Source organism: Homalodisca vitripennis, chromosome 1 (assembly GCF_021130785.1).
Source record: "Homalodisca vitripennis isolate AUS2020 chromosome 1, UT_GWSS_2.1, whole genome shotgun sequence".
Classification (NCBI taxonomy): domain Eukaryota; kingdom Metazoa; phylum Arthropoda; class Insecta; order Hemiptera; family Cicadellidae; genus Homalodisca; species Homalodisca vitripennis.
Window position 1 is genome coordinate 194,745,104 of NC_060207.1, and position 27,796 is coordinate 194,772,899.

Genomic DNA, 27,796 nt, shown 5'->3' on the forward strand with positions numbered 1-27,796 from the left:
AAGTACTAATGTCCTTGAATGATCAATAACAATATGTTATCAGTAATGCTCAGTATTCAAGGTATAATATAAAAACAATGCATAGTATATGTCCACTACTTATGATTACTATTATAATCAACTCTAATAAAATTCTATAAATCATTAACAAAATACATTGAACAACGGAGCTCGGCTAATGTTTGCTCATTTATTGGACCTGGGGCAAAGTTTTTGGTCAGGTCCATGAGGATGTCCAAAGAGCTTACTAAGGAGTTGTCTAATGATGATCATTTATTAGTAATAGCGGGCACAAACAATATTGAAAGCACCAGCATTTGAACAACTACTGAAAGATATACAGACGCTGATAAAAAAACTCCAAGCACACCAATCTTGTACTGGCTACAGTTCCCATGAGATTTGACACCCCAAACCTGGATCTAAAAATATCTACAGTTAATGTAGAGATTGAAAACATAGCTAAAAATCATCCAGAAACTAAAACTTCTTCCTCTACACATCTTTCCTCCTCGACATGTATTCACTAGCCATGGGCTACATATGAACAAAAAAAGGAAAAGGTGAAGACTGCTGAAATGGTATTAAAATTGTTACAAAATAATTCCTCTCCAGTAAAAGAAAACAAATATGGCAACAAAATGATCGAATCACAGTACTGGAGGCAGAGATGAGTCAGATTATAGAGCAATATAAAGATGACCCATCGGTTTGGTTTTGCACACACTATATCATATGATTTCCATGAAACAAAAAAACATATGTCTGCTGGGGGTAGCAGTTGTATTCAAGCAAAAGTTTAGTCGGCCCCACATATCAGATCTCATTTATAAAAAATCTAGCTTACCAGAAAGGTACCTAATGGATCATCAGTGTACAGCCTTGTAAACAAAACAAAAAGTACTACAGTAAGCCTACCAAACAATGACTACAATGATGCATTCTACCAGCTCGATCTAGACTTCAAGTCGAAAGGACTGAAAAACATTGATTTGTTCTGCTATGGGCTGTGTTAGGGACCGTATTCGGACCGCAACACTTTGCACAAAATATTCTGCAGTTTCAACGCTCAACGGGAAGCCACAATATACGTAATTTCTTATGACCAGACAGCACAAAGAGAACTGTGGAATGGGCTCACCCATAGTGAGTTTGTAGAGACCCTGAGAAAACTGTTTTCAACACCAAGGCCAGTAGAGGAAGCTCAGCAGAATGGATCAATCAAAAGCTACTGATGTCACTTATACCCTTCTGCAACATCCACAGTCCACCGTCCTTCTGCCATTTTCACTTGCTTCTGAGTCTTCTCATCAGTCTGCAGGAGTCGTGCTCGGTGAAACTTCTAATACAAATCTTTGTTGCATGCATGATGAACTGAGAGTACACACTGTTGGTGTAGAGAGACGATCCAGAACATTGTGTTTCCTTTGTAAATAATTCAAATGTGAAATAGTACCGTAAGTTTAGCTAGTTCAATGGGTTTTTTTAGGAATGTAGGGAATGACAAATGTTATGCTAGTAACATTAAAACGTCAAATAAATTAAAAAATTCTTCAGGTAAATATACAGTGTGTGAGAAAACAAATTACTAGAATTAGAAAGCTTCTGTAAGGAGCATGACATTGAGGTGATCAGTCTGTCCGAACACTGGCTCACTTCAGAAACAGGTGGATATATATACACCTCAAGGTTATGTTCCAGTTAGTTTTTTTTTTGTAGAAAATTTTTCAAAAAATGGAGGGTCAGGAATTTTGGTAAAGCTGGGTACTGAAGTTGGAGTGGTTGAAATTGAATGAGTATTGTTTGGAAATGGATATTGAGTTAAGTTGTGTTAAAATTAATTTTACAGAATTTGTTTGTTATTTCTCTTTACAGGTCGCCTCAAGGTAACATTAATACATTTTTTGAAAAATTTGAATTGGCCATAAAGAAAAATTATATCTAAAGACACAAAAGTTATTGTCTGTGGAGATTTTAATATAGAGATGTTGCAAACTAGTAACCAAAATTCGATTCGATTTCTAAACTTATTAAGATCACTCAACATTTACTGTACTTATTTGGCACCAAACAAGAGCTAACTCTTGCATAGATAATATATTGGTAAATTTTCTCTAAGGATTTGTATACTGTAAACTCTGTAGATGGCCACTTTGCAGATCATATTCCACTTGTAATCAGTTTAAAATATGTTGACCTAGGCTTAAATTGTACATCAAAAAACAAAATTTCTAAAACATTCTTTCGTTTCTCAAAGTGTAGACAATATTGAATTTTTTATTGAGGAATTGAAGAAAGAAAAGTGGAATATGATCACTGATTTTAAATTAGGAAAAGATAAATGTTTCAGCAATGTTTGACAGTTTTTTTTAGCCACTATATTATCTATGGCATTTTTGCTCACCATTAATTAGTAAAAAACGAGGTAATAGTAAAACTACACTGTAGAAAAAAATAAAAATAAAATGGTACAATTGTGAACTTGCTCAGGAAAGAGATTATATGTTAAGTTTATATAATATTTATAAAAAACATGTTGAGGAATGGATCAGAGCATACTGAGTTAGCTTACAATGCATATCTCTTTTGTAAAAGAAGCTATAGGGCACATCTAACCTCTGCCAAAAAAATAGCCTGTGAAAAGTACATAGACCAAGCACAAAATAAGTGCAAGGCAGCTTGGGAGGTTATATCTCAAGAACACTCTCCAAATTCTACTAGAGACATCACACTTGACCCTGAACAATTAAATTATCATTTTAAACATTCTGTTGATGAATTGGCAAGTCAAATTCCAGACACTAACACTAACATTTATGATTTACTAGGAAGTAGACTGATCAATCCAAATTCTTTTAATTGGGACAAATATTAATTCAGAAGATGTACAAAAAATAGTTTCTAAATTCTCAAATTCTAAAAGTTCTGATGTTTATTGGATTTCTAATCATTTATTGAAAAAAAACAATTGGTTTAATTAAGGAACCGCTTTCTTTCATAATAACAAATATTTAGAATGGGGTTACTTTTCAAATATGTTAAAGATATCTAAGATCACACCAATTTTCAAAAAAGGGGATAAAAGTCTTCCTCAAAATTATCGCCCAGTCTCAGTTGTCCCTACTTTTTCCAAAGTCATTGAATCCATAATGTATAATCAACTTAGTAATTATTTTGAAAAAAATAACCTCCTTTCTGAATCTCAATTTGGATTCAGGACAGGCCGTTCAACAGTTGCTGCAGTAACCAAAGTAGTTTCGTGAGGCATTGCAGGCATTTGAAAATAAGCAGTCAGTTTCTCTTTCTCTATTAGATTTAAGTAAAGCATTTGATTGTGTTCATTAAATAGTATTTTAACTAAATTTAGACTTTTATGGAATATCTTCAAAGTCTATGAAAATTATTGAGTCGTATCTAATAAATCGTAGACAGTATGTAAGTTTAAGAGGGACACAATCATCACTAATAGATGTTTCCTTAGGCGTTCCTCAAGGTTCTGTCCTTGGACCCTTCTTTTTCCTTGTGATAATTAACGATTTATCAAAAAAATGTTGGTGTGAATTCTGTCATCTATGCTGACGATTCAACTCTGTTCTCCTGTCATAATAATCTGGAAAGTTTAAAGGCTACAATGACTGCAGCTCAAAGTAATGCTCAGAAATGGTTCACAACAAATAAACTTCTCTGCAATGAAAGTAAAACGCAAAAACATATTGCTTAGCCTTTTCTCAAAAACGAACACCAATCTGTTAATTTACTGGGAATTTGTATTGACACGAAATTGAGTTGGAATGATCATGTTAACGGATTAAGCAAAAAAACTTTCAAGAAGAGTTGCTTTTCTGTTTTGGAAATTAAGATTTATAATATCTACTGAGTACCTTAGGACAGCGTATTTTGGATTATGCTTATGGCTTGATATTATGGGGCCATTTCTGTAGCAGTGTCAGATCTGTTAATAATCCAAAAAAAGGTTATTAGAACCATTTGTCATGCTTGCACCATTAGATCATTGCAAATGCCTATTTATACAATTACAAATACCTACCATTATTAATCTCTACATTTACCATATTATATTTATACACTAAAGCTAACCTCAGAAACTTTTTCATTAGAAATCAATTTTCATACACACAACACCAGAAATAAAAATAAGCTTGACATTCCTCAACATCGATGGCCAAATTTGGAACATTCCCATATGGTAAATTGTGTAAGATTTTTTAACAAGCTTCCAGAAATTGCTCATGTTACTCCCATAAAGTAATTTAAAAAGAAAATTTTATTTGTGGCTTTTAGATAATCCATTTTATTCAATTGACGAGTTTTTAAATATGGATGTCAATATTCAGTTTTAAATCATTGGGTTTTAATTTTAAACTATATATTTATTTTACAACTGTAAGGTAAATGTTTTTGAGTCTCTTAAATCTGTTTTGTAGTTTTCAATGATAGTTTGTTTCTATATTAGTATGTTTTATACTAAAAGTGTATTGACAATGCCTATTTCATTGTATATATGATCAACGGCAATAAATATCTTATGTCTTATGTCTTACAAAACTTACAATTAGAATGAATATGTGAGATTCGAGCACACAGAATTAATGGAAGACAATATTACTCAACGCAATAAACATATCAGCCTTCAACAAGAGTTGGAGTTAATTCAATTGAGTCATAACGCTTAACTGAAAAAAACCGGATTTTTTCAGAGTAAAGTTGACTGCACGGAATGGAATTGGGATTAACAGTTTCAACCAGTTGAGAGCAATTTAAGACAATTCTATGACTGATATATTTTATATACTCTGAAGTGTCTAAAATCAAGGAAATTACCTTAAATTAAATTGGTCTGTAATTTTATAAAAACAATCAATTCAGTATTAACGAATTAATTATTTAGGATTATGAACAAAGGAATGAAAATTGAGAAACTGTAATTAACTACTTTAATCTGGTCTAAAATGTAATATCTGATTACAGTGGATTGGCGTTATATGGACTTCACTATTCTGATCATTTCAGTGATGTAACAAAATTTGAAGCTAAAAAATGGTATTTTAAATAAATCCATCTAATTTGAAGATTTTAAGACAGGTACTGTAGATTCATTTTGATAAAAAGAGAATACTGCTACATCATTGGGGAAAATTGCTATTTTTGATAGTAAGGTCAAGAAAATACAAATAATACCGATCTGGTCTTAAATATTGATAATGATTTTGGAGCTGATAAGACAGCATCTCAAGACAACAACTAAAGAGACTTCCTGCTTTGAACCTTCTACTTCCACACTCCCATATTACCTAAATTAATAAATAACTGTGGTAACACCATAATTTTCATTGTTCCATACCAACATTGTAATGTTAAACTAAACATAGGAAGTAAAAGTTCCCAGAAATAAAATTTATACTACAACTTTAACAACTTTCTTCTGTTGATATAATGTTTTCTACAGCACATTTGTTGTTATCTGGTTAATATAAAAATTCAGCAATCAAAACAGCTTTCATTGCCATTTAGTTTCTACTGTATTACCAGGACTGCATTGCGCTTATGAAATGCAAACTGACGTACACAATTCTATGATAGGAATTAACTCTTAAACAATTTTGTTTCTTCCTTAACAAAATTATTCAGCCAACAGAATGGACAATTGACTGTGAAAGATACTCTTACGAAATTAGCAACTGATGCAATATTGTCTTTTAGCTCCGGAGTCGATCTTGGTCGAAGATTGAGTGACTACAACTCTATCTGTGCTATTTGTGGAGCACAACAAGTTAATGGATTAAAATCAACCCATAAAAAGCCGAGTGCATAGACTTTTATCAGAATCACTGCAACACTTGTTTGTCTTACTTACAGTTTCCAAAATATGTCCTCTAACTTAGTATTAATACATCCATAATACACTTACAACTTTAACCATTGTAAAATGCCTTATACAGGGTGGGGCAGGGAAACATCCCTACTTTCGAGGTGGCATTGTGAGTAGTGGGGACATGTTGGAGGAGTGGGGGTAGGTTCGAATGACGCTGTGGCCACGGAATTTTCCGATAGTAGCGCTGTCAGTTGTAGACATGGCTTGGTCGAATGAGCAACGCGCTTTTGCTGTCGAGACGTATTTTTCTCAGAATAAGTCTATTGTTGCAGTGCAGCGTGCGCTGCGAACTCGTTATCGGATTCCCCCTCGCAACCCTGTTCCTGACCGCAAATCCATTTTGTTGTGGGTGGAAAACTTCTGTGCATGTGGTAGTGTAGTGAAAAAGAGAGTTGGGGCTCGGAGAACTGTCCGAACTCCAGAAAACATTGACCGTGTCAGAAGATCGATCTTGCAGTCTCCTAAGCGTTCTGCCCGCAAGCATGCATCCGCCCTTGCATTGTCTAATCGCACTGTGCGTCGTATTCTCCACGAAGAACTCCACTTCCATCCATACAAGATGGTCATCGTTCAAGAACTCACACAACGGGACTGGCAACAACGAGTACAGGCATGTGAAACTTTAATTGCTGACTTGCCTCATGATGCACGAGTTTTGTTTAGTGACGAAGCGCACTTCCACATTTCTGGAGTTGTTAATAAGCAGAATATGCGTTATTGGAGTGGTGCAAACCCTAGGGTAGTTCATGAGAGGCCTCTACACAGTGAAAAAGTGACTGTTTGGTGTGCAATCAGCAGTGAAGGCATAATTGGGCCTTATTTCTTCGAGGAGGACAATCGTTGTGTTACCATCAATTCCGAGCGGTATGTAAACATGCTCCAACAATTTCTTGCACCACAATTGCAACAGAATAATTTTGGAGTAGTAGTGTGGTTTCAGCAGGATGGTGCCACAGCCCATACTGCTAGACATTCGATGGCTGTTTTGAGGGAAATGTTCCCCGGGCGATTAATCTCCCGGTATGGTGACATTCCATGGCCTGCGCGCTCGCCGGATTTAACTCCGTGTGATTACTTTTTATGGGGATACCTCAAGAGTGAAGTGTTTAAACATCGACCCAGAACCCTACAAGACTTGAAGGATGCAATTCGCGTTGAAGTTGCCCGCATTCCACAACAAATGCTTCGCAGAGTTATGCAGAACTTCAGAACCAGACTAGATCAGTGTGTTGACAATGAGGGACATCACTTGAATGATGTATTGTTTAAAACAAAGTAAGAATTTACTTCCATCTGTACCCTTTTGATGCCACAATAAAGTTTTGTTCTAACACTTTTCGTTTTTTTTAAATTTACCTTCAAAGTTAGCGATACTTCCCTGCCCCACCCTGTACTATCTAAGATCTCAGTAAGGTACATTTCCAGACAGGACAGTGTATTTAAATACTTTGATTCCCTCTCCCAACTCTCAAGAAAAGATATTTTTGTTTAAACTGTATTGAGAAACTCATAAAAAAAAACACTAAATTTCTATACATTCTTTATAAAAACAGAATACTGAATTCAGTTTTAGCTCAGCTTACAAATAAATATAATAAAATATTTATACATGAAACAATTTAGCAAAAACGTAGTATTTCATAAAAAATTATACTTTTAACTTTATGAAACAAACAAAATACATTTTAAAATGTCAACATCTTTCTAGAAATTGCCATTCTTATATCCCAAATTGATTTTGCTCATAAAAACTTTATATAGTTTTGCAGAAACATTTCATTTTAATAACAGAGGTTAATCACTCAAGAATGATATTTTAGTAACTAAATCCATTGATTGCAATGTATGAGGGTCACTCAGAACATAAGTTACTTTTTTATTACATACATGTGAAAGAAGATCACTCGGTATCTAGCTGCAGTGAAAGCCTTAAACTATTTTTCAACTTAGTTACTGTTTAATTTTTAAGTGCTCATCTTATTAAGCTACAACCTTTTCAATAGTAAGAGAAAAGATTATACTGCCTGTGCATGTAACCAATCACTCATCAACGGCAACATCTCTCTCTTCATCATTATCAACCCTTCCACTCCATTGAGATAAGAAAACCATATCTCATCACCAATGACTGTTTAAAAATAAGTCACCTTCCTCATGGTACCGGTAAGAAACTTTAGTGCTGATACAATTCTCTTTGTTTTGAGTTCATGAATCATAAGTTTGGTTACCCACTGGGTACAAAATTTATGGAAGGACTTATCCAAGTTTCCCAGTCACAATTTCATACATTAGAGTTCTTGATATTTCTGGAAAGTACTGTGATAGATTTGTGATTGTGAACCTTTAATTTTCCCTTCCCTTATGAATGATTTGTTCTACAACCACAGAACATAACCCGCTTCGCTTATCATTGTTATATTAGTTTGTTCATCACGGAAAACATGACCTGCAATATACATTATTCAACAGTATGTGCACTGAACAAAACTACACAGCATCACCCAGATCACGCCAGCCCATCCATATGGCGATTACAGCAGATGTCTCAGCAAATTACTTTCTAAATGACCCTCGTATATCAATGTATAAAACAAAACTAAATAAAAGCATTCTTGACTATTTTTTTCTCTGACTATTTCTGTCTTTCCCATGTCTTCCAAACTAGCTAACAAGTCTAACCAGTCCAATTACTTACCGATTACAGATTTACACTTGGGATTGATGATGCCGCTCGGCAGCAGATGGAAGTCGTACTCTTTAGTCTCCACCACCACCGTGTGACCTGCATTGTTACCTCCCTGCAACAATGCATGTGGTTGAAACACATTGCTGTAGTTAAACTGATAACTACTAAACAAATTAAAAACTACTCATGATCTTAAATGACGTTGGTGGGGTTGTCAGATTAGTAATATCTCATAAATCATTCCCCATAACCATTGTATCACTTGATTTACATAGTGGATTTTGACTATGTTATTAAACCCTAAAAGATATTTATTTTACAACGAACTTTACTCCCTTGCAAACCGACAGAGTCGGAATAAACAACTAATTAAACATTATTTGCCAATAGTACTGCAAATTAAGAGGACTGGAAAATTTATGCAACAATCTTTATATCTTTTCAACGCGTACATATAAAAACGAGCTGGTACATAGTATATAGTTATACAACGTTTACATCTTTTGGTGCTGAATGTATTTTTCTCAACAATAGTGGATGGCTCATGTAAGACTCTTAAGTCATGACAGAGTTATCTGTGAAGGATATGTTTTGGTAGTTAGGTTATCGGTGTTGTGAACACATGCCTCTCTTCACTTGGCTAGTTATCAGTCCATTCGTCAATCATATATGTTCTATGTATTTTTAAAAAAATTGGTGTTGGCATGAATTGTGTTTAGTATTTGACAATCAAGATGACATTTCTGTGTTGAGACTACCCCATATTGTCCCCTTAAAATTGAGTTAAGTAAAGGGTGGCTGTAGAATGGTTTCCCAAATTAACTTGAACTATTTCTTTTTTTATTTCATTTAAGAATAATTATTGTTTTCAAAACAGATTTAGAAGAGCTGAGGCAATAAATTCTAAGAAAATCTAGTCTAAGGAATTGAAAAGGCATTATCGAACGCAGTATCAGCATTATACACACAGACTTCACACTGCCAGGCTCTAGTGGGAACTCATTTTAAACACTTATTGTAATGTTATATTTAATTTAGTTGTAGGATTTTTAAGTCTTCATTTTTTGAACATATGTTTAACTATTACTAAAAATCAAATTTACTTTTTGTATTTACTTTTGTGATGCGTCTGACGAAGATAGCCTTGCTATCGAGAGGCCTCACAAAAATAAATGTTTTAAAAATTGGTTTATGTGTTTAAATGTAAATAAGTTACTAAATAATGTTTATTTTTTAGTCATTTTTTGGCGTTTTATTGGTTAAAAAAATACTTTAATTTTAAACCCAACTAGAGACCCAACAAGGAGTTAAATAGCCGATAATAGAATGACCTATTTATTCCATGGCCATTAGTATAAAAGAAATTATGGACATTATTGGTATTTCAAATACAGTTAATAACTTTGTGTGTTCCCCATATTCAAAATAGTTGTTTAATATTAGTATTAAATAGTTTCTTTATATAATGTTGAGCTAATAATATAATTGAAAGTTACTACATTTTTTGGTATTGTTTGGTACTGTTATGAACATAGCTTCATGGTAGAAAACTCGATTGCTCCACCATACTTTGGGATCATCATAGTGCACTCAATTGTACACATGATAAGACAAAGAGAATAACTCTTCACCTAGATTACGCCACATATTGTAGTCTAAGTGTCTCTGATGTCGAAACGATGTGATGACAAAGCGTTCACCAACTTTTTTTGGATCTCTTCAGAGGAACATGACTTCCAGGAGTCAAGTTTGTGACAGCATTGGATTTCAGATGCTGCACTAAGAGGAAGGTGGACTGGAGCTAAACCCAGCATTCACATTGAATCTTACCATAGCTACATTGTATGCGAATAAAGTAGTTATATTCCAGAACATCATTATTCTTCAAAGGGTTAATAACATGCGTAATAAATAAGAGAGGATCTAACTAGGATCTTAGATGCACTCCAAATTTTCCACATTTACCTTCTGAGCAGAAACAATTTATATGCATAACTCTTAACTGTTTGAATTTGGATTTAAAACTTAAGAAAAATAAGTTTTTTAATATGTAAAACTGAAAAACTGTTATAGCCAATCTCCGTTATATTTGAAAAACGCGTGTTAGAAAATCTTTAAAAAAACTAGGAAAATAAAACAATAGGATTTCAATTGAATGAGGAATACAATGACAAAAATGATGATATTTACATAATTTTAAATTTCTTTGATCTTACACCACAATAAGAATACAATATAGATTTAACAAAAAGAAACATTATCAAGAGATTGTTTTTTAATTATATTTAGTGTGTTCAAACTGATAAATTTTCTTATTTCAGGAGTCAAACATTTAAAAAACAATTTTATGACACTATTTTCATAAAAACGTTTTAATATAGATAATAAAACTAAATAATTCAATCACTGAGAAATTTTCAAAGCAATTAGATTCTATTATTGATACTGAAGAATGAATAATAAATAGATATTCATTGTTTGACATTGTTTTCCTCATAGCAAGTTAGATACATCTATAAGTTCTGTGTTCGTGCTGCCCACTTAAAGCCAATACAAACGCAAGAAGCTTTTATTTATGGCCTTAGATGAGTCAGCCAAACCAGACAACATGCTTTGTACAGACTGGTACTGGGCAGAATTACTTAACTTAATTCAATAATGGGCTACTGATGTTAGCTGCTCGATTGTGACGTGACCAAGGCACATTAAATGTAGTCTAAGAGTCAAGTTTGCACAACTATGTATGTTGATAATGGTGACGCCTTCAAACATTCTGTTGGGAGTTTTACGGAAATTGCCCCTTTTAGTGCAAATATTCCAAGTAAAGCCAAGAATCAAAACATTCCAGCAAACTGTAATCCTACCATGTTTACATAGTAAACTCATAGAACAATTTTAACCATAACATATAGGTACTTTATTATAGATATTATCTTAGTCTGACAGTAGTCACATAGACAAAAACATTGAATTTGATTCCTATAGTTTAAAATTTGTATTTAATTAAATGTTGTGCAGACAGTATGCCAATTATACAATTATAAATTAGTTAACAATTTATCATTAATCAAACTATAGCCAATAAATGTAGCATTGCTTAGTGGCATACTATTAAATCCTAGCATTCCCCTTAGTTACAGTAACGTTCTGTACCTGTTAGCATCTTGATATTTTTTTTCTGACCTTCCTAGACAGATTCAATTATTTAAAATGCAAATAAAGGTTTTGCTATATAAAGATTTAAAATTAGTTTCACACCACAGTTATGTTTTTAACAAAATAAACAAGCTCGAGTACGGTCCCATTGTAAAGGATCTGAATATAGAAAACTTATTTTATAAAAAAAATAAAAGTATCAAATTTTTAAAATGAGAATTAAATTTATATTGGCAGAAAATTAAATTCTTTAAGTAGAACATTTTGTCTTGTTTTATACTTATTTTTATTTTAAATTATATGGAGCTCTTTGTAAATTGAGTTTTGAAATAAAATTTCAAAATCTAGCCAATTAACCATAATTGTTGATGTAGTTTAGTTATTGTATCAACACACTTGTGTTTTTTCTCTAATAACATATCACAGAGTATTGCCACACTTCGGAGGACATCGCTTTTAAATTTAGATAACTATACATCACAAAATAAGCCTCTCTCTTATCTAGAAATATATTTTTCTCAGAAACATAGAATGGTTAGATTATAATCATCCTGTATGATGTTAAAAAAATATATAAATGCTTAGTTGTGTCTCTCTAACTTTTTCTTTTGTTTCTTTGACAATTAAAATAGGTTATTTTTTGTACAACTCATGTTAAGATTTTCTTGTTGCATGACAATATAATGCAGTTAAAAACAAATTTTCTGATTTTATAAAATACGTAAAATACATTTATCTTGTATCTTGAAAAGACACAAACTGTGTGCAGTGTACATCATTCACAATGTAAATAATTCATAAAAAAACAAGATGTATATTGCAATTTCAATGTGGTATTAATTGTTTAGTTTGAAAACTAATACAGTGAAACCTTCATATATCAATCCTCAATAAATCAAATAACTTGATAAATCGAAGTTTGTCATTTCGATTGTGTTGTTTACTTCCATGCTAATTTTACCTCTATATATCGAAGATTGAACATAAATCTCAATACATGGAATTTTTACCTTTAATTTTGCCTCCTGTTAACCTCTACATATCAAAATTTCAAGTTAACAGTGCAACGAACCCTAGTACAGTACAGTATTTTAGATGTCGAGACCCCCACCACCAATATTCCTTTTTTCTGTTGTAACCAGTGGCACTCCACCCTCAGATTGATTTAGACGTTACCATTATTAAAGGAAATTCCAATTAACTCATTGAATTGTTCTTGTTACATTTTTTTCAACTGTGACAGTATTTTGTGTAAAAGTGTGACGGAAAACTCATTGTATTTTTTCAAGTTCCCATTTATACTGTAATAATGATGGTTTCGTTAAAATTAAAAATAATATTTATATTCAATACTTGTTATAATTTTTACCACACATTTCCCGATGGAGTATTCCTAATTAAGCCTACATTATTACTGTAGTTTTAGACCTTTATACCGAAGTCTTATGATTTAACCTTGATGTAATGAGTAACAGAACAATTGTAAACCTGTATCGAAGTTTGGTCCAATCAGCCGTGATAAATAAAAATTCTCATTATATTGAAATTCTTGATATATTGAAGTTTTGTGTATATCGAATCTCAAGGGCAAACACAAAACTTCAATATATCAAGAATTTCAATATAATGAGAATTTTTATTTATTATATATATATATATATATATATATATATATATATATATATATAATGAGGTTCCACTGTCTAACCAGCTACTACAGTTATTTTGTGGTATCAAGCGCCATGCCAAGATACTTCACGGCTCTTTTTGTCTCGATTATCTCTCGAGCCACACGGACCTGGATATCGTTGCCAATCCTCCCTGTGGTGAGAAATACGATCTCGGTCTTCTCCGTCGCCAGTGAGAACAGTACACGCAGCACGACTCAGTCGAGTAAACATTGTGCCTCGTCGAAGGTCCTCGCAGTGATTATCGCGGCAAAATCGTCCGTGTATCCCTCGGAAGATCCCTCCATGCATTTTCATTCCGAGGATCCCATCATAGGCGATGTTCCACAAGTCCGGTCCTAGGATCAAGTCCTGTACAGCTCCTGCCGCGATCTCTTTCGGCAGTCGTATGAGTCAACTACCTATCCCTGTGATAGCATTCTCAGGAAGTAAGGAGGAACGTGAACATCGCCCCGCAGGGCGGTCAGCATATCAGATCACCTGAGTTCAACGCATTTTGCACGTCCAGCGTGGTCAGCACAACCTACCAGCGCGTGCGGTGGCTCGCACGCTGAGTCGTCACGGAGGCGTCCAAAACCTGCGCCACCACTGCGATTGTGGAGCGACCAGCTCGAAAACAGGCTACAGCCCCACCATCGCCTCAACGAGCCTCAGCTTTAACAGCCGCTCGAGGAGCTTTCCTGCCGTGTCGAGCATATAGTGGTCTGTATACAGACGGGGTTTCAGGATCTTCGTCTTCACTTATGAGGGCCAAGTGTTGGACCCTCATCCAATTACCAAAGGTGACTTCTTTTAAGCAGTAATTGTATTCCGCAGCAGTTTTGGACAGATTCGAGTTACTACCTTCAGCACTTCCGCCGGGAAACTATCGGGGCCAGTTTCACATCAGTAAAGAAGGGAATCTACCCTTCCCCAGGGTTGCCTGGGATGTCCTCCTATTCCCTAACCAGGTGAGTTGGGAACAAGAAACCCACAATGTTGTTTATATACTGGCAATCAGACCCAGTGAAGTCCTTCATAACTCTCCAGTCCGTGATTCATCGGTTTTCCGCCGCCAACAGTTATATCCGGGTTGGTAAAGCAATACCCCGTCCGTCGGAATGTGGGACTGTTTCCCCAATTCACAAAAACCAGACCAACCCGTGCAGTCATCTCCAGAATGCGGCGACCTCTACCGTCTAGCACTTGCATTCCCCATTCGACTGTCTTTGTGTTAAAATCGCCGGCGACAATCAAATTTACACCGAGGGGACGAAGTACGTAATCCATAATGTCCAGCTTCTCCTGGAAATCGACTACACTCTTATTGCGGTGTGAAATAGCAAATGACGTGAGTGACCTCATCTCTACTCACCCAAACAAAGACCCGGCAGGTACGTGACTCTTAACGAACAAATTCGTGTTCGGCACCCAGATTGCTGCGATGCCCCTGTACAGAACCAGCAAGACACATCCCTGTCATGGTAATGCTAGCTTAATATGAAAATGTCGATTCTATGCTCCTGAGCGAGCTGCGAGAGCCCATACTGGTCTTATCCAGAGTCTGTTGGAAGACAACAAGCTCTCGTGCCAGGAAGGTGTTAAAACTTTTTGGGGGTTACGTTTGGTTCCAGGCACAAAGAACACCAGGTTTCTGCCTTACAATCGCTCCGCCTCCCCAAACTTAAAACAGAGACCTTGACCTTTTCTGTCGCTCTCTCCACAGTCCCCCTGGAGATAGCCGAAACCGAAACATCGGAAGCACTTCGTCACTTCAACCTTCGACTGATTCTGTAATTGACACAAAAATGATGGCCACTTAAAACCTTTGTTCAAATTCCCGGTTGAAAATTTCCGATTCTCTAGTCTATTTTGAAATAAACAACTGTAATACTATATTTAACCCTTACGCCGAGTACAACGGTGACGGTTTATCGTAATTAGTTGTACTTGCAAGAAATGCGATGCTCTACCAAATTTCGTCGCTAACGAAATGCGAGAAATTCGGTAACGATTTATCGCCATCACGTATTTTAAGTTCCTTAGTTTTTATCACTGTATATTTATCTCTGCTCTTATATTCTCTGTGTGCAAGAATAGAAACACCCCATCACGTCAACACAACTACAAGTAAATAAACGCACGAAATGCTGGGAATCGTCACGAGTTCGTTAGATTACAGTCATGGAGTACAAAACAACATGACATAAGACTCCTTATACACGTTGAACTATTTGGTTTGAACAGTTCGAATCGTACGACCGATCATCACGTGTTCGGGGAAGTCGTTCAGGTAAATAGTTGATCGGATAACTGACTTTCTTGCCGTCATCCAACCACTCCCGTTCTGACGACGAAAACTGACACGCGTGGTTAATTCGGTCGGCTGGCCGTCTGTAGACTGGCGACAACATAAGCTGCGTTTACAATGGCAAGTAAAGTTGCGAGAGAATTTGTACAACTACTGTAGCATAATTTGAATAAAACAAGCAATTTTACTCACGAGAACTGTCACAAGTACTTGCTACAGTTGTACCGCTGGTTGTTCCGAGAGTCAATACGAAGTCTGTTCGCACACGGCTGTGACGTATCGACAATCTTTACAATTAAAATTTTAATAGCCGACACTGATCTCCAGTTCTTGCAAACAACTGTCCGACACTGATTGCGGCAGCGCTCGCGAAAGCTCGTGCGTTCGTTTAGACGCGATTTTTACAGTCGGAAACAATTCTTGCGTAATATTTTGCTAATGTAAACGCAGTTCAGATTCGACCGTGACATCATAACACAACATCACTTTCTTTGTTTTGTTTTAACTATGTAATCTGAAGACCAATCGGAACGTGTGTGAAGAGCACTCGTTCTTATACCAACCAAGGCCTCGGCCGCGATACGAGCGGTAAAGGGTGAGCTGTGAATCGAGCGGCGCCTTAAAATTTAATGTTTGTGTTGTGCATTTGGGGAACACTCGACACTAGCCACGACAGACGTGAGCGGCAGGCCGGTACCATACGATGCCGCTTATACGCGGCATTCTAGACAATAAATGTTTCTCCTGCCGCTCAGCCCTAAGCTCATTCTGTCACTGCTGTGCAACATGTCGGACGCAAACGCGTCTTGGTGTTACTTGTTGTAGCTTACCCACTAATTTCTTCTTCAAAATATCTTCTCCAAACCGCTTTAACCTCTTATCGAACCGTCAAACGTGTTACATCATTCAACGGACCGAACTATTAAGGCCGGTATCGACAGTGCGAGGCTGCTAGCTGCGAATGCCTCGTGCCATCTGCCTCAGGGTGAGCTCTTCAGCTAGCAGCTGGGTTGTAACCACGAATGCTCACTGCGAGCACGCGAACCACCCGCATTCGTAGTGAAGATAGTCGGGACAATGTTTTTTTTTCCTAGAAATGCGCAATTTGCTGCCGCTGCTTTTATTGTGATGGCGACGATTAGCAGGAAAAAACAACAGAAAAAGCGACGTAAACTCCGTGGGTGGGTCAAAAAATTTATCGAAATCGGTTATAATTGACTGCGATATTTAGCGCCACAAGTCTTCTCTCTTGTTTTTATTATAATATTCAGGGTGTTTAGAGTCCCACAGTAAACGTTTGGTTTCATAACACTTCACTAATTGTCTGATCATTTCATGATTATATATGATGACAGTTTCGTTGTAGAGGTTTGTTGGTTTGCAGTGCAGAATTGTGTCTTGTACGGTGTAAGGCAGACAGCGCAGGTATCCACTTGAGGCACAAATCGGAGCGAGGCACCTTTGAGCACTGCTCTAAAACCGACAAGCACACGGCTCGCCTCACATTGTGTGACGCGAACGCCTCATAGCGAGTAACCCCAGTATCCACAGTCCGAGGCAAAGCCGAGCATTCGCCTAGAGGCATTTGCAGCGAGCAGCCTCGCACTGTCGATACCGGCCTTTAACCTTGTTTATAGGGTGAATACTGTACATTTTAGGTCTGTGCTATATATCTAATACACACCTTGTCAAAATACTATTTTGATTCAAGAGTAAAAGTTGGACAACATCGTCCGGAGACCCATTTCGATGACTAAATAATATTTAAATACATAAAACCCTTTTGTATCGCGGTCAATACCGCTTTACCGCTTAATGCTTACCGCTCGTTTAGTGTTGAAGTTCACAACGATCGATGGGCCGATTTTAAATTGTCCAATGCATTGTTACGTGTTTTAGGGGGGGGGGGGGCTTTGCCACGGCAGAGGAGTATAACTAACCAAAATATACTACACTAGTGGAGGCAACCGTCAGATGAAGCCATTAACTCGTACATTCTCAATTTCACGATCCACATAGCGTAAAATACGATGTTTCGAGATTAATCATTTCTTGATTTAAGGACCTTTTAAATTATGTCTTGGTTTCATAAGTTCTTGGAGACGTAAAAACTGTTTTTAATATTTGTCCGGTTCTCAGGAAATTCCCGGCTTATTTCCGGTCGGGTGGCCAACAACCGACGTTTATCCTGGCCGTTATCAGAAGACTGCTGGTCGTATGCTCCGTTAGGTGCACTATGGCTATTCTGGTCCATTAGTCAGTCAGTCATGGAGACCATCAGACTGCCCGCGTCAGTTCCCAAATCCTTGGTGATTGCGGCCTTCACCTCCTCGACCATGGTGAAACTATGGAAGTCCCGTATTTCTAAGGCCACCTTTGGCTCTAACCTTCGAACGTTTTCCCTCGCCCCGATCGCATTCTTGGTGCAGCACTGAAGAGATCACGTTTATGGTTTCTCCGTCGAGTTCCAATAAGACATCTCCAGTTTTTGTCTATCTGATACTCCGAACCTCAGTGCCCAAGTTATCAGGTTTTACTTTCCCCTGTATCTCCTTTAGTAGGTCTGTATAAGATTTTCCAGCAGCCAGTTTTATGAGGACCATCTCTGGGTCTACTTTGGGGCTTTTTGTATTACTGGTGTATTGGGTGATATAGTAGCAAGCTGTCTCCCTTCAGCTTTCTCCACTTTTGCCACTCGCTTCTCCTTTCTTCACGCTCTCCTCCGGTCTGCCAAAGTAAGCTTCAGGAACCCTTCTTGCAGAGGTCACTGACTGCTTCCGGCCTCAAAGATGATGTATCAGAGGTCCTGCAGGATAGGCAAGTGCTCCCACTGATCCTTCCTACTTCCGTCCTCAAAAAGGACGATCTTGGATAACCCCGGTATCATGGCCATGCTCCTGTAAACAACTGCCTTCTCTTCTTCAGTAGCCTCCGAAGAGGTATTGAGCAAGTCCATTTTCCGATACCCCTGCTAACATGGAGGATGTTCTGATTAACCAACCCTGTCCTTTTACAAGAGTTAAAGAGAGGTTGATAGACAAAAGAAAGTTATGGGATGAAAAGGAAGTGAGAAGACCACTGGAAATAGTGTCGGAAATACAACAGGTTAGTCAAGGGTGGCCAGTAAAGTACAAAGGTGTGGGATCTCATTCGGAAAGGAAACAAAATAAGATCCTGTGGAAGGAGCACGTCACTGTAGAAGCAATGACATGCTCAGATTAAGTAACAAATTTTGAATAAAGTTTATATTGAATTTGTATTCACAAACTGTATTCCTCCAGAAGTAGTGAAAGCTATAAACTTGTATATTAATCACTAAGCTTTTAATAATATACCTTTACGCTAACACAAAATATTATAATGAAGCCTAACATATGAACCTAGCTTCCATCTACAATTTTGTAAATGTAGGTAACCTGTTGATTCTAGACAGTATCATTTAGTTCAATGAGGAAGTCTTTGGCCAAAAATAAAGTGATAGAGGATGTGTATGGAAAAGCAGGAGGAAACTGAAAAGTAGGCCTGAAAAACAGTAATGACGACAAGTGTGTGCGCCAAGCCAAACAAGGTTTTATGGACATTCTAAACAGAGTTTTAATCTTCTACGTTGTATGCTTGATGAAAGTGGTATAATTTCACTATAAAAGACACTTTTAATTTCTTCTGCATTTAATAAACATTTTTTTATAAAAGAAACCTAGGAAGACCAAAAAGATTTTAAAGAAAATTCTAGGAGGTAAAGAAGATGAAAATTTACATATATATGGAACTGAACTATTTTAGGTGTATTCCAAAGCTTTTTCATTATGGACATACGGTTTTACTAAAGACATTTTTTATTTAGGTAGACTTTTTAGCTATATTAATGGACCGGTTTCAACTAAAGTTTTTACCAGTGATTCCACGTACACCAACAAACAATATTAAAGAGTAAAAATCTTTATATTTTTTGTCCATGATTTTTTATTTTTCTTAATATTATTAATTTAGATTTTAAGTTTAAATTTGCTGTCAAATGCTTATTTTGTACAAGAAAACAATTTTGGTTTTATTTATTTACATTTCTATGGTAATACGATTTTGATAATGTTAAGAACAAAGATGGCTAGACCCAACCTAACAGTTTTGAGAATATTGTAGACAATAATGTTAAATAATAGAAGTGAAAATTTCAGGTTGATATAAGTTTTTAAAGAAGTGATGTTTACCTAAACACACCAAATTTAACATGGGGGAGATAGGGAATCTATGTGGAGAAGTAGGACGATTGGGCTTCGGTGACACCACCCCGCACTTCTGGCTAAATAAGAAAAACATCCTTCGAGATAGTACCAAAATTCAACCAAATCACATGCACACTTGTAAGGTTATCTTAATTTTTATATTAATAATACATACATATATATAATTTGTGTTATATAGTGAAAATTTGAATTACAATTACCAATTTATAATGTTATTAGTTTATCAGTCTAAATGTTACATTTTAGTGAATTTGTTAAATGTTTGTATAATAACCTGTTATCACAGTAACAGATTACTGGAACGTAATAGCTAAACACGTTATTTTGTAATAGATTATTGACAAACAACAGTATTTTCCGTATCTAGCAACCATTACTGAAATACCATACACATGATTTCACTGTGTTTGAATTAATTTGGAACACTAACGTCAAACTGAATTACATTATACCTTTTGAAGATTATATTATAATGAAAATATATTTTTATGTAAAAGAATTGTAAGCAATCTAGATTATAGATAGAAAATAACACAACTTTATTTATACTAATATGTTTTTAGCAGTGTAGTACTTATAATTATTACTTTACAGGGTTAACATGTTTAAATCTTTCTAATCGAGATAGTTGATTTGATAATTCAAGTGTTGGATCATCATACTACAAGCATTTAAAATTTTCTTTTATTGCCAATTTCAAAAGTAACCTAAGCCAATTAAACAGAACAGCCTATTGTATTACAACATTATATTATAGGGTAGGCAATACACAATATTAACATATAATGGAAGCAACACATATGAAAAAATAATATATTAAGTTTTAAGATATTTGCATTTTTTGGCCTAGATAATAGATATTTTAAATTGACAAAACATTGGGGACTTACCTGACAACGGCATACAAGATCAGCATGGGCCGCAAGCACATCTACAACCTTTCCTTTTCCTTCATCACCCCACTGTGCTCCTAAAACCACAGTAACTTTCTTGGGAATCTGATGATTATGTTCTCCGTTCTTTCTAATATCACTTGCCATTTTCGAAGAATTGTTGTTTCTTTCTCTTCACCCGTACAACCTTCTCTTCAAGCACGACCGTAACAAAGCCAAGGTTAGCTTAAGCTTAGCCCTTTTAGCGCAATCTGAAAACTGGAACAAGCTGTCTGCCAGAGGGCGGGGCTAAAATGAACTTGGTGGAAACAGCTGAGTAAAAAGGTTGCCATTAACCATACACGAACAAACAATCAAGAGTTAAAATAATTCACAGTTAAGTATTATGTCAGATGTATAATAAAAGGACTGTATATATATATATTAATTCAATAAATAGCAATCTAATCAATACTAAACAAAATGCGATTAATACAAATAAGAAAGGTATTTCCACTATAAATAGTACAAATTATGCATGTTCTAGAAAATTAAATAAAAAAAGAATTTTATTTTACTGATTAAAGTAATTCAAATAATAAATTTGCTTTGTGCAGTAAAATGTGTTTCAGGTAAATTTTAAATGTATATAATTGAACATTTTTGTGCCATAAAGTCATTAATTTTATTATACTTAGAAGCATTAAAATAAATCAGATGAAATTTATTTTCCAACTACCCGTGGATTTGTTTGTAGTAGTTTTTATGGTACTTTGGGATTATACCGACCACACCCAGACATGAATCGTTATTTAACATTTTGCTTCTACTGATTACTAGATTAGCGTAGAAGACTATTTCGTCAGTATAAAACAGGAATTGTCTTATCGCAAACCCCTCCCCATCCTCAGACAGAGGTCAAAGTCGAGCGTCTAGTAGATAACGTGATTGCAGAGCCTCGCCGCCCGTTCAGCTGGTGCATCGCTTTGTTGTACTTTCGTGTTTTACCTCTACATTTCTCCAAACACAAAAATTTAACAAAAACAAACATTTACCAAACTAAACTCTTTATTAAAAAAACACTCAAAACTTGTTTTTATTCTTGATCACATTCCGCCACCCAAAATGCGAGTGCCTCCGGCCATCAGCGCGGGCTTCGACAGCACCTTCGGTGCTGCCCCGCGCTGATGTCGACGAAAGAAAAACATCCCTCGAGATAGTACCTATCAGTAAAATATCAAATTCTAGAGGGGCTAATCAGAAATATAAATTGAATTGAAATGGAAAGGCAATTATGTACCGTGCAAATCACGTGATGCCGCGCGGCCTGCCGTAATCAGGATTCTCGAGAAAGATAAGATAACAGCGACAACAATACCGATCACAATACCTGGAAATGCTTGTAAGTTTGTAATTTTGTAATTGAAGAGTTGTTTTTTCGTTCTATCATGTTTGTTTCTATAAATTTCTATTTTTGTGTTCTTCATACTGGTGTGGTCGGTATAATCCCAAAGTACCGTTTTTATTACATAGAAAATTTAAAAAAATCCTGGATCAGATATTTACATTTGTGAGAAAATTAATTTCAATGTCATAAATGTTAAGGATTAATTAAGGTAACTAATTTTTTAATTTGTTGGGACATGATCATTTCAAATACGTTCAAAATCCCATCAAATATTTCATTAAAATTCAGATTTTCTTTAACCTTAGATGTACCCGATGTTACCCCAACATACGAAAGGGACGCTGCAGATGTTGCAGTACATCTATGAGCATGTGATACATGTGGATTTAGGTCTTATACAAATTGATCAGCCTTGCCATTTTCTGGGGTAGGTACTTTCTTAGTACCTACTCGGTTTCAGAGGTAAGACATATTTATTTTTTATGTCCTTTTATATAGAATATTTTTTGTAATTTGCAGGGTGCTTACCAATACATAGTACGCATTTGAGGGGAGCATTTTTAGATTTGTTACAACTACTATAATCATTTACACAGCGGTTTGGGTGCTAGCAGTAAGATATGCGAATACCGCCGGCACTATTTACAATGTATCACATCATTACGTTTATGTAGAGGTTCAAATACTATACATGCATTCAGAAGGAAATGGACGTCTAAAATTTCCTTGTTATTCGCCGATGGCACTAAATCTATGATAAATCTATCGAATCCTTAAATTTTAAATTTCTTGATTCAATATATCAGTACGGCCATAAGCTTATGCAGCTGTTTTTATTTTCTGTGGTTTAGTAGAGAAGTGCATGTTTTAAAAAAAAGAATCTAATAGGCCCTTTTTTCTTGATTTGGTAAGTACGAAACTTCATCATAAGCTCACTGAGTGTTTAATGAGAACATGGTATATGCATGAATGGTCACTAAACTCCACACGAACCCTTTTCAGAACATCCAAGAAGGTCTTTTTATGGTACATCACAACCGCAGTGACTGATGTATCCTGATCCAGTACTGGTCAGGATACAAGTGCGAAATAAAAAATATGAATCTCTGGTTGAGTAGGCACAACTTATTGAAACTAACCCGCACTACGTTCGCATAAAGTACAACAATGGGAGAGAAGCAGTTATATTAACCCGTCTTCTGCAGCGCCACCCGAAGCTATTCTACAACTTATAATCATATCAGCACCTTCAGACTCCGATGTTGCATTCATAAACACAAATCAAAATTGTAACTCACCTCAAACAAGGAGGACTATTAGCCAAGAATTGAATAATAATCAACAAGAGGAGTGCTCTATTGAACCTAATGATAGTACCGTGATAAATCTTTAAAATTACAGTCCTTCACCTATGACGACTCCATTGTCATCACATAGCGTAGAGCAGTTAACAATCCATTGCTCTTCTAGAGCAAGAAAATCACCTACATTTGTCAGAGACTATGTTTTAATAAAGGAGGGGTGAATGTACAGAGTGGAGCGCGGTAATTTCCTTTTTTGCACTGCAGGCTGTGGCGGCACTGTTGGTCGAAGAGAGGGGAGAGTGGGCGTGGCTTATAGTGGCTGACGGGAGAATTGTATTCCTCCGCGTTCCAGTTGCCATCATGCAGTGGACACAAGAGGAGAGGTCGTTTTGTGTTGAAGCGTATTTTTCAAATGCCCACTCGATCATTGCAGTGCAGCGTGCTTTTCGTTTACGTTTCGCTGTTCCCCCACGCGGACGTGTTCCTGGTCGGCAATCAATTGTAAATTAGGTAACTGCATTCAAAACAGCAGGTAATGTGTCATGTGTACGAAGGGGACCTCAGAGAAATTTATGAACGGCATTCTTTGATAACTGAATAACCCTTTATGGGTACTGATAGTGCATAATTTCTTAGATTCTTCATATAACTCTAGCTGCATATAAGCTTGGCATAAAATCTATTTTACTGAATTTCTCGCCTTTCTGTAAACAAGTAAACATTTCATCTATTCTGGGGATAGGGTACTTTTCAACTTCTAAACATGGATTTAAGGTAACTTTAAAATCTCCGCAAATGCGTATTCCTCCGTCCTGGTTTTTATTACTGGAACAATGGGAGTGCCCCAGTCACTACTTTTTACTGGAACAAGTACTTTTTCCTCAGTTAACCTTTCTAGTTCCTTTTCGACTTTAGTTTTAAGTGAAAAGGGAATGGACCGTGGCTTAAAATACCTTGGTGTGGCGTCAGGTTTTAACTTTAATTTAACTGGTTCACCTTTGTATTGACCTAATTTGTCACTGAAAACTTCCGGAAATTCTTTGATCAAATCTTTAGCTAATTCAATGCAATGTTTAACCTCGTAACATCCGGATTACTGTCTTTATTGCTTATGCCAAAATATTTTATTTTTGAAAGATATTTCCACACCGAGACTTTGAAGCCAATTTCGTCGTATGAGAGGGTGAGCTCCTTTCTTGATTACAAACAATTCAAGAAATTTGCTAACTCCTTGATATTGAACATCCACTTCATTTTCCCTAACGGAACTATAGGTTCATTCGTATACGAACTTAGAGATAAGTCAGTGGGCAATAATTTACAACTATAAAGGTTTTCTTTGTAAAATTTCTCGCTGCACACGATACTACTGTATCAGCCTCAAAATAGATTGGCTTACCCTTAACTATTAATTCTAATTTAACCGGACTAACTTTAATGTTGCTCAACTTCCCTTTCATTCATTTTAAATAAATTTGAAATATCTTCCTCATAGCTTTCAGGTTCAACATTACTATCAGTGTTTTGACTACATACTTCTTCTACATAATTATGTCTACTATCATTTTTATTTTTAAAGTGTTTAAACTTAGATTGTTGGTTTTGGGGCTTACCCTTTGATCGACAAACCCTTAGCAATGTGATTCTTTTTTTTCCACACGCGTTACACGTAACACCAAACAATCGACACTGATGGCGCAAATGGCCCACATTACCACAACACGAACACACACTGCACTTTGTAGTCGTGCGAAGCTCTGCTTTTGGGGTTGTGGTGGAGACTTCCAGGTGTGGTAGCGCCGCCGGCACCCGCCGATTCTCTGCTCCCAGCTGTTACACTGCGGTGATGAGCTGTCATCTTTTGTAGTCGCTCGGCGTTGCGGCTTCCGTTGATCGCCAAGGCTGCTGCATTCTTCTCAGCGGCTTCTGCTGACGTGATGATTTTAACTGCTTGGTCAAAGGTCAAGCTGGATTCTCCTAACAGTTTTTGTTTTGTTGCTTCATTTCTGATTCCGGAGACTAAACGATCTCGCAGGTAATCGTTTAAAACTGCCCCAAATTCACAATGGGTGGACATCTTTCTTAACTGGGCGATGTAGTCTGCTGCTGATTCGCCTTCGTGATGAATCCTCTTGCTGAACTTGTACCTCTCGGCTATGAACGATGGTTTTGGATACAAGTGATCTTGAATCAAAGATACTAATGCGTCAAAACTTTTTGTAGACGGCTTATTGGGCGTGCATAAATCCCTTAATAGACTGTACGTTTTTTACACCGGCAACAGTTAATAACGTGCTAACCTTTTTCTCCTCCTTAATATTGTTGCACTCGATGAATAGTTCGAAGCGCTCGATATGAGACGACCACGTCTCACTATTTTGATCGTATTCACCGATTCCGCCGATTATTCCCGACATTTTTGTGTGTTGCCCGGCAGTTCGATATTGTGTAGTAACGGCGCTAAATCCACTTCGTCCATCCGACATTTACACGTGTTGTCCGAAATTTACACTACGCGGCACAATCGAACAGTTGCATTGCCCGGTATGTAAATTTAACCGACCTCGTCGCCATTTGTTATGTTTGTTCTAAATAACAGTACGTATGCCGGGGGCGGCGTGAATCGAAATAAAGAACACTTTTACATTTCTTAAAACACGGCCACACGAGGGGTGGTGTGGCAAGCGAGACTGGGAGTTGACTGACTACCGGCTCAAGGAATGCTCGGACGAGGCAGTGACCAAAGGAGAGGGGGGTCAGGTGATCTCGAGTAGCCAATGCCGTTTATTCAAAATCATACGATTAAAACAGCCGACACATTACGTCATATGGGGTGAGGTGCACATGTTGCAAATATATCTAAACTTACTAGATAATGATACAAAGAATATTCATATATAACAGATTACAACACCGGAAAACATCGATAGAGTTAGAGAGAGCAGCAGTACTGCAATCTCCAAAACGCTCTGCTCGGAAGCAATCACTTGCTCTTGACATTTCAAGACGTTCTCTCAACTGGACTCTTCATGATTAACTGAGATTTCTCCCGTATAAAATGTGCGTGGTCCATCAATTGTCAGCACGGGACTATTTGACACGTGAAGACATGCTTGCAACTATACCGCGTGACGCAATTGTGTTCTTTTCTGATGAGGCACATTTTCACCTCAGTGGGTGTGTCAACAAGCAAAACATGCACTACTGGAGTGAAACAACCCCCGAGAATTCCACCAGAGACCTCTGCATTCGGACCGCGTCACTGTGTGGTGCGCCATATCGCGAGTAGGCATCATTGGCCCTTACTTTTTTCAGGATAACCGTCGTGCCATAACTGTGAACTCCGAACGGTACTTGACTATCATACAGGATCTTTTTCAGCCGGCTCTTGAGGCAATGCAATTAGAGGATACATGGTTCCAACAGGATGGTGCCACTGCACACACAGCGAGGGTTACCATGAATTGTTTGAGGCAAATGTTTCCTGGACGGCTTATCTCTTTGAGGGGTGATGTGAACTGGCCAGCACGCTCACCAGACTTAGCCCCATGCGATTTTTTCCTTTGGAGTTACCTGAAGTCGAAGGTGTATATCAACCGTCCCAACACCTTGGAAGACCTAAGGAACAATATTGAGGCTGAAATTGGCAGAATACCAGTCGACATGCTTGTTAGAGTTAATGAAAACTTCAGAAAATGTATGCAGCAGTGTGTGGATGCCGAAGGTCGACATTTGCCAGATACATTATTTAAAACCATGTAATTTAAAAATTCCCTTACTGTTCAATATAATTAAAATAAAAAATAATTTTTTCTAAGGTTCATAACTTTTTATTTAATTTCCAAATCAGCAAATTGCCGCGCTCCACCCTGTAGTATAATTATGATATATTTTTTCTGTCTTTAAAACAGCTGTTAAGTTTATTTATTATCAATATTTATGTTAATTGTTTACTTTCTGTATATCCATTCATCTAAATGTAGCTTTTATTGACGTGACAACGTCTTAAATTAGGTTGCGGCTCGGAGTCACTCATGAAAAAGTGTAACGCCCGGTAACGTTACGATGCCCGTCCAGTGAGTCCGCCGCACGGGATCCGCACGGGATAAAGCAGATAACTGTGGGTCCGCCGCACGGGATAGCTATGTTAGCAGATAACTATGTTTATTCGTGAAAATGTGGAGTGCTTAGATTCGTCATTTACAACAACTACAACAATAAATGTAAATAATTGTACACTGATATTTCATTATCG

The 27,796-nt window shown here is 36.6% G+C and overlaps 1 protein-coding gene across 1 annotated transcript in view; it reads right to left on the reverse strand.

Moving 5' to 3' along the window:
• LOC124352991 (adenylosuccinate synthetase) overlaps window positions 1-21,109 on the reverse strand; it is a 46,763-nt gene extending 25,654 nt beyond the window's left edge. The window contains exons 1-2 of the mRNA XM_046802764.1: window positions 20,848-21,109; window positions 8,589-8,691 (exon numbers count right to left, since the gene is read on the reverse strand). Of these exons, the coding sequence (XP_046658720.1) occupies window positions 8,589-8,691; window positions 20,848-20,997 (253 nt within the window). The 5' untranslated portion in view covers window positions 20,998-21,109. The remainder of the gene's footprint in view (window positions 1-8,588; window positions 8,692-20,847) is intronic.
• Window positions 21,110-27,796: the final 6,687 nt, after the last annotated feature.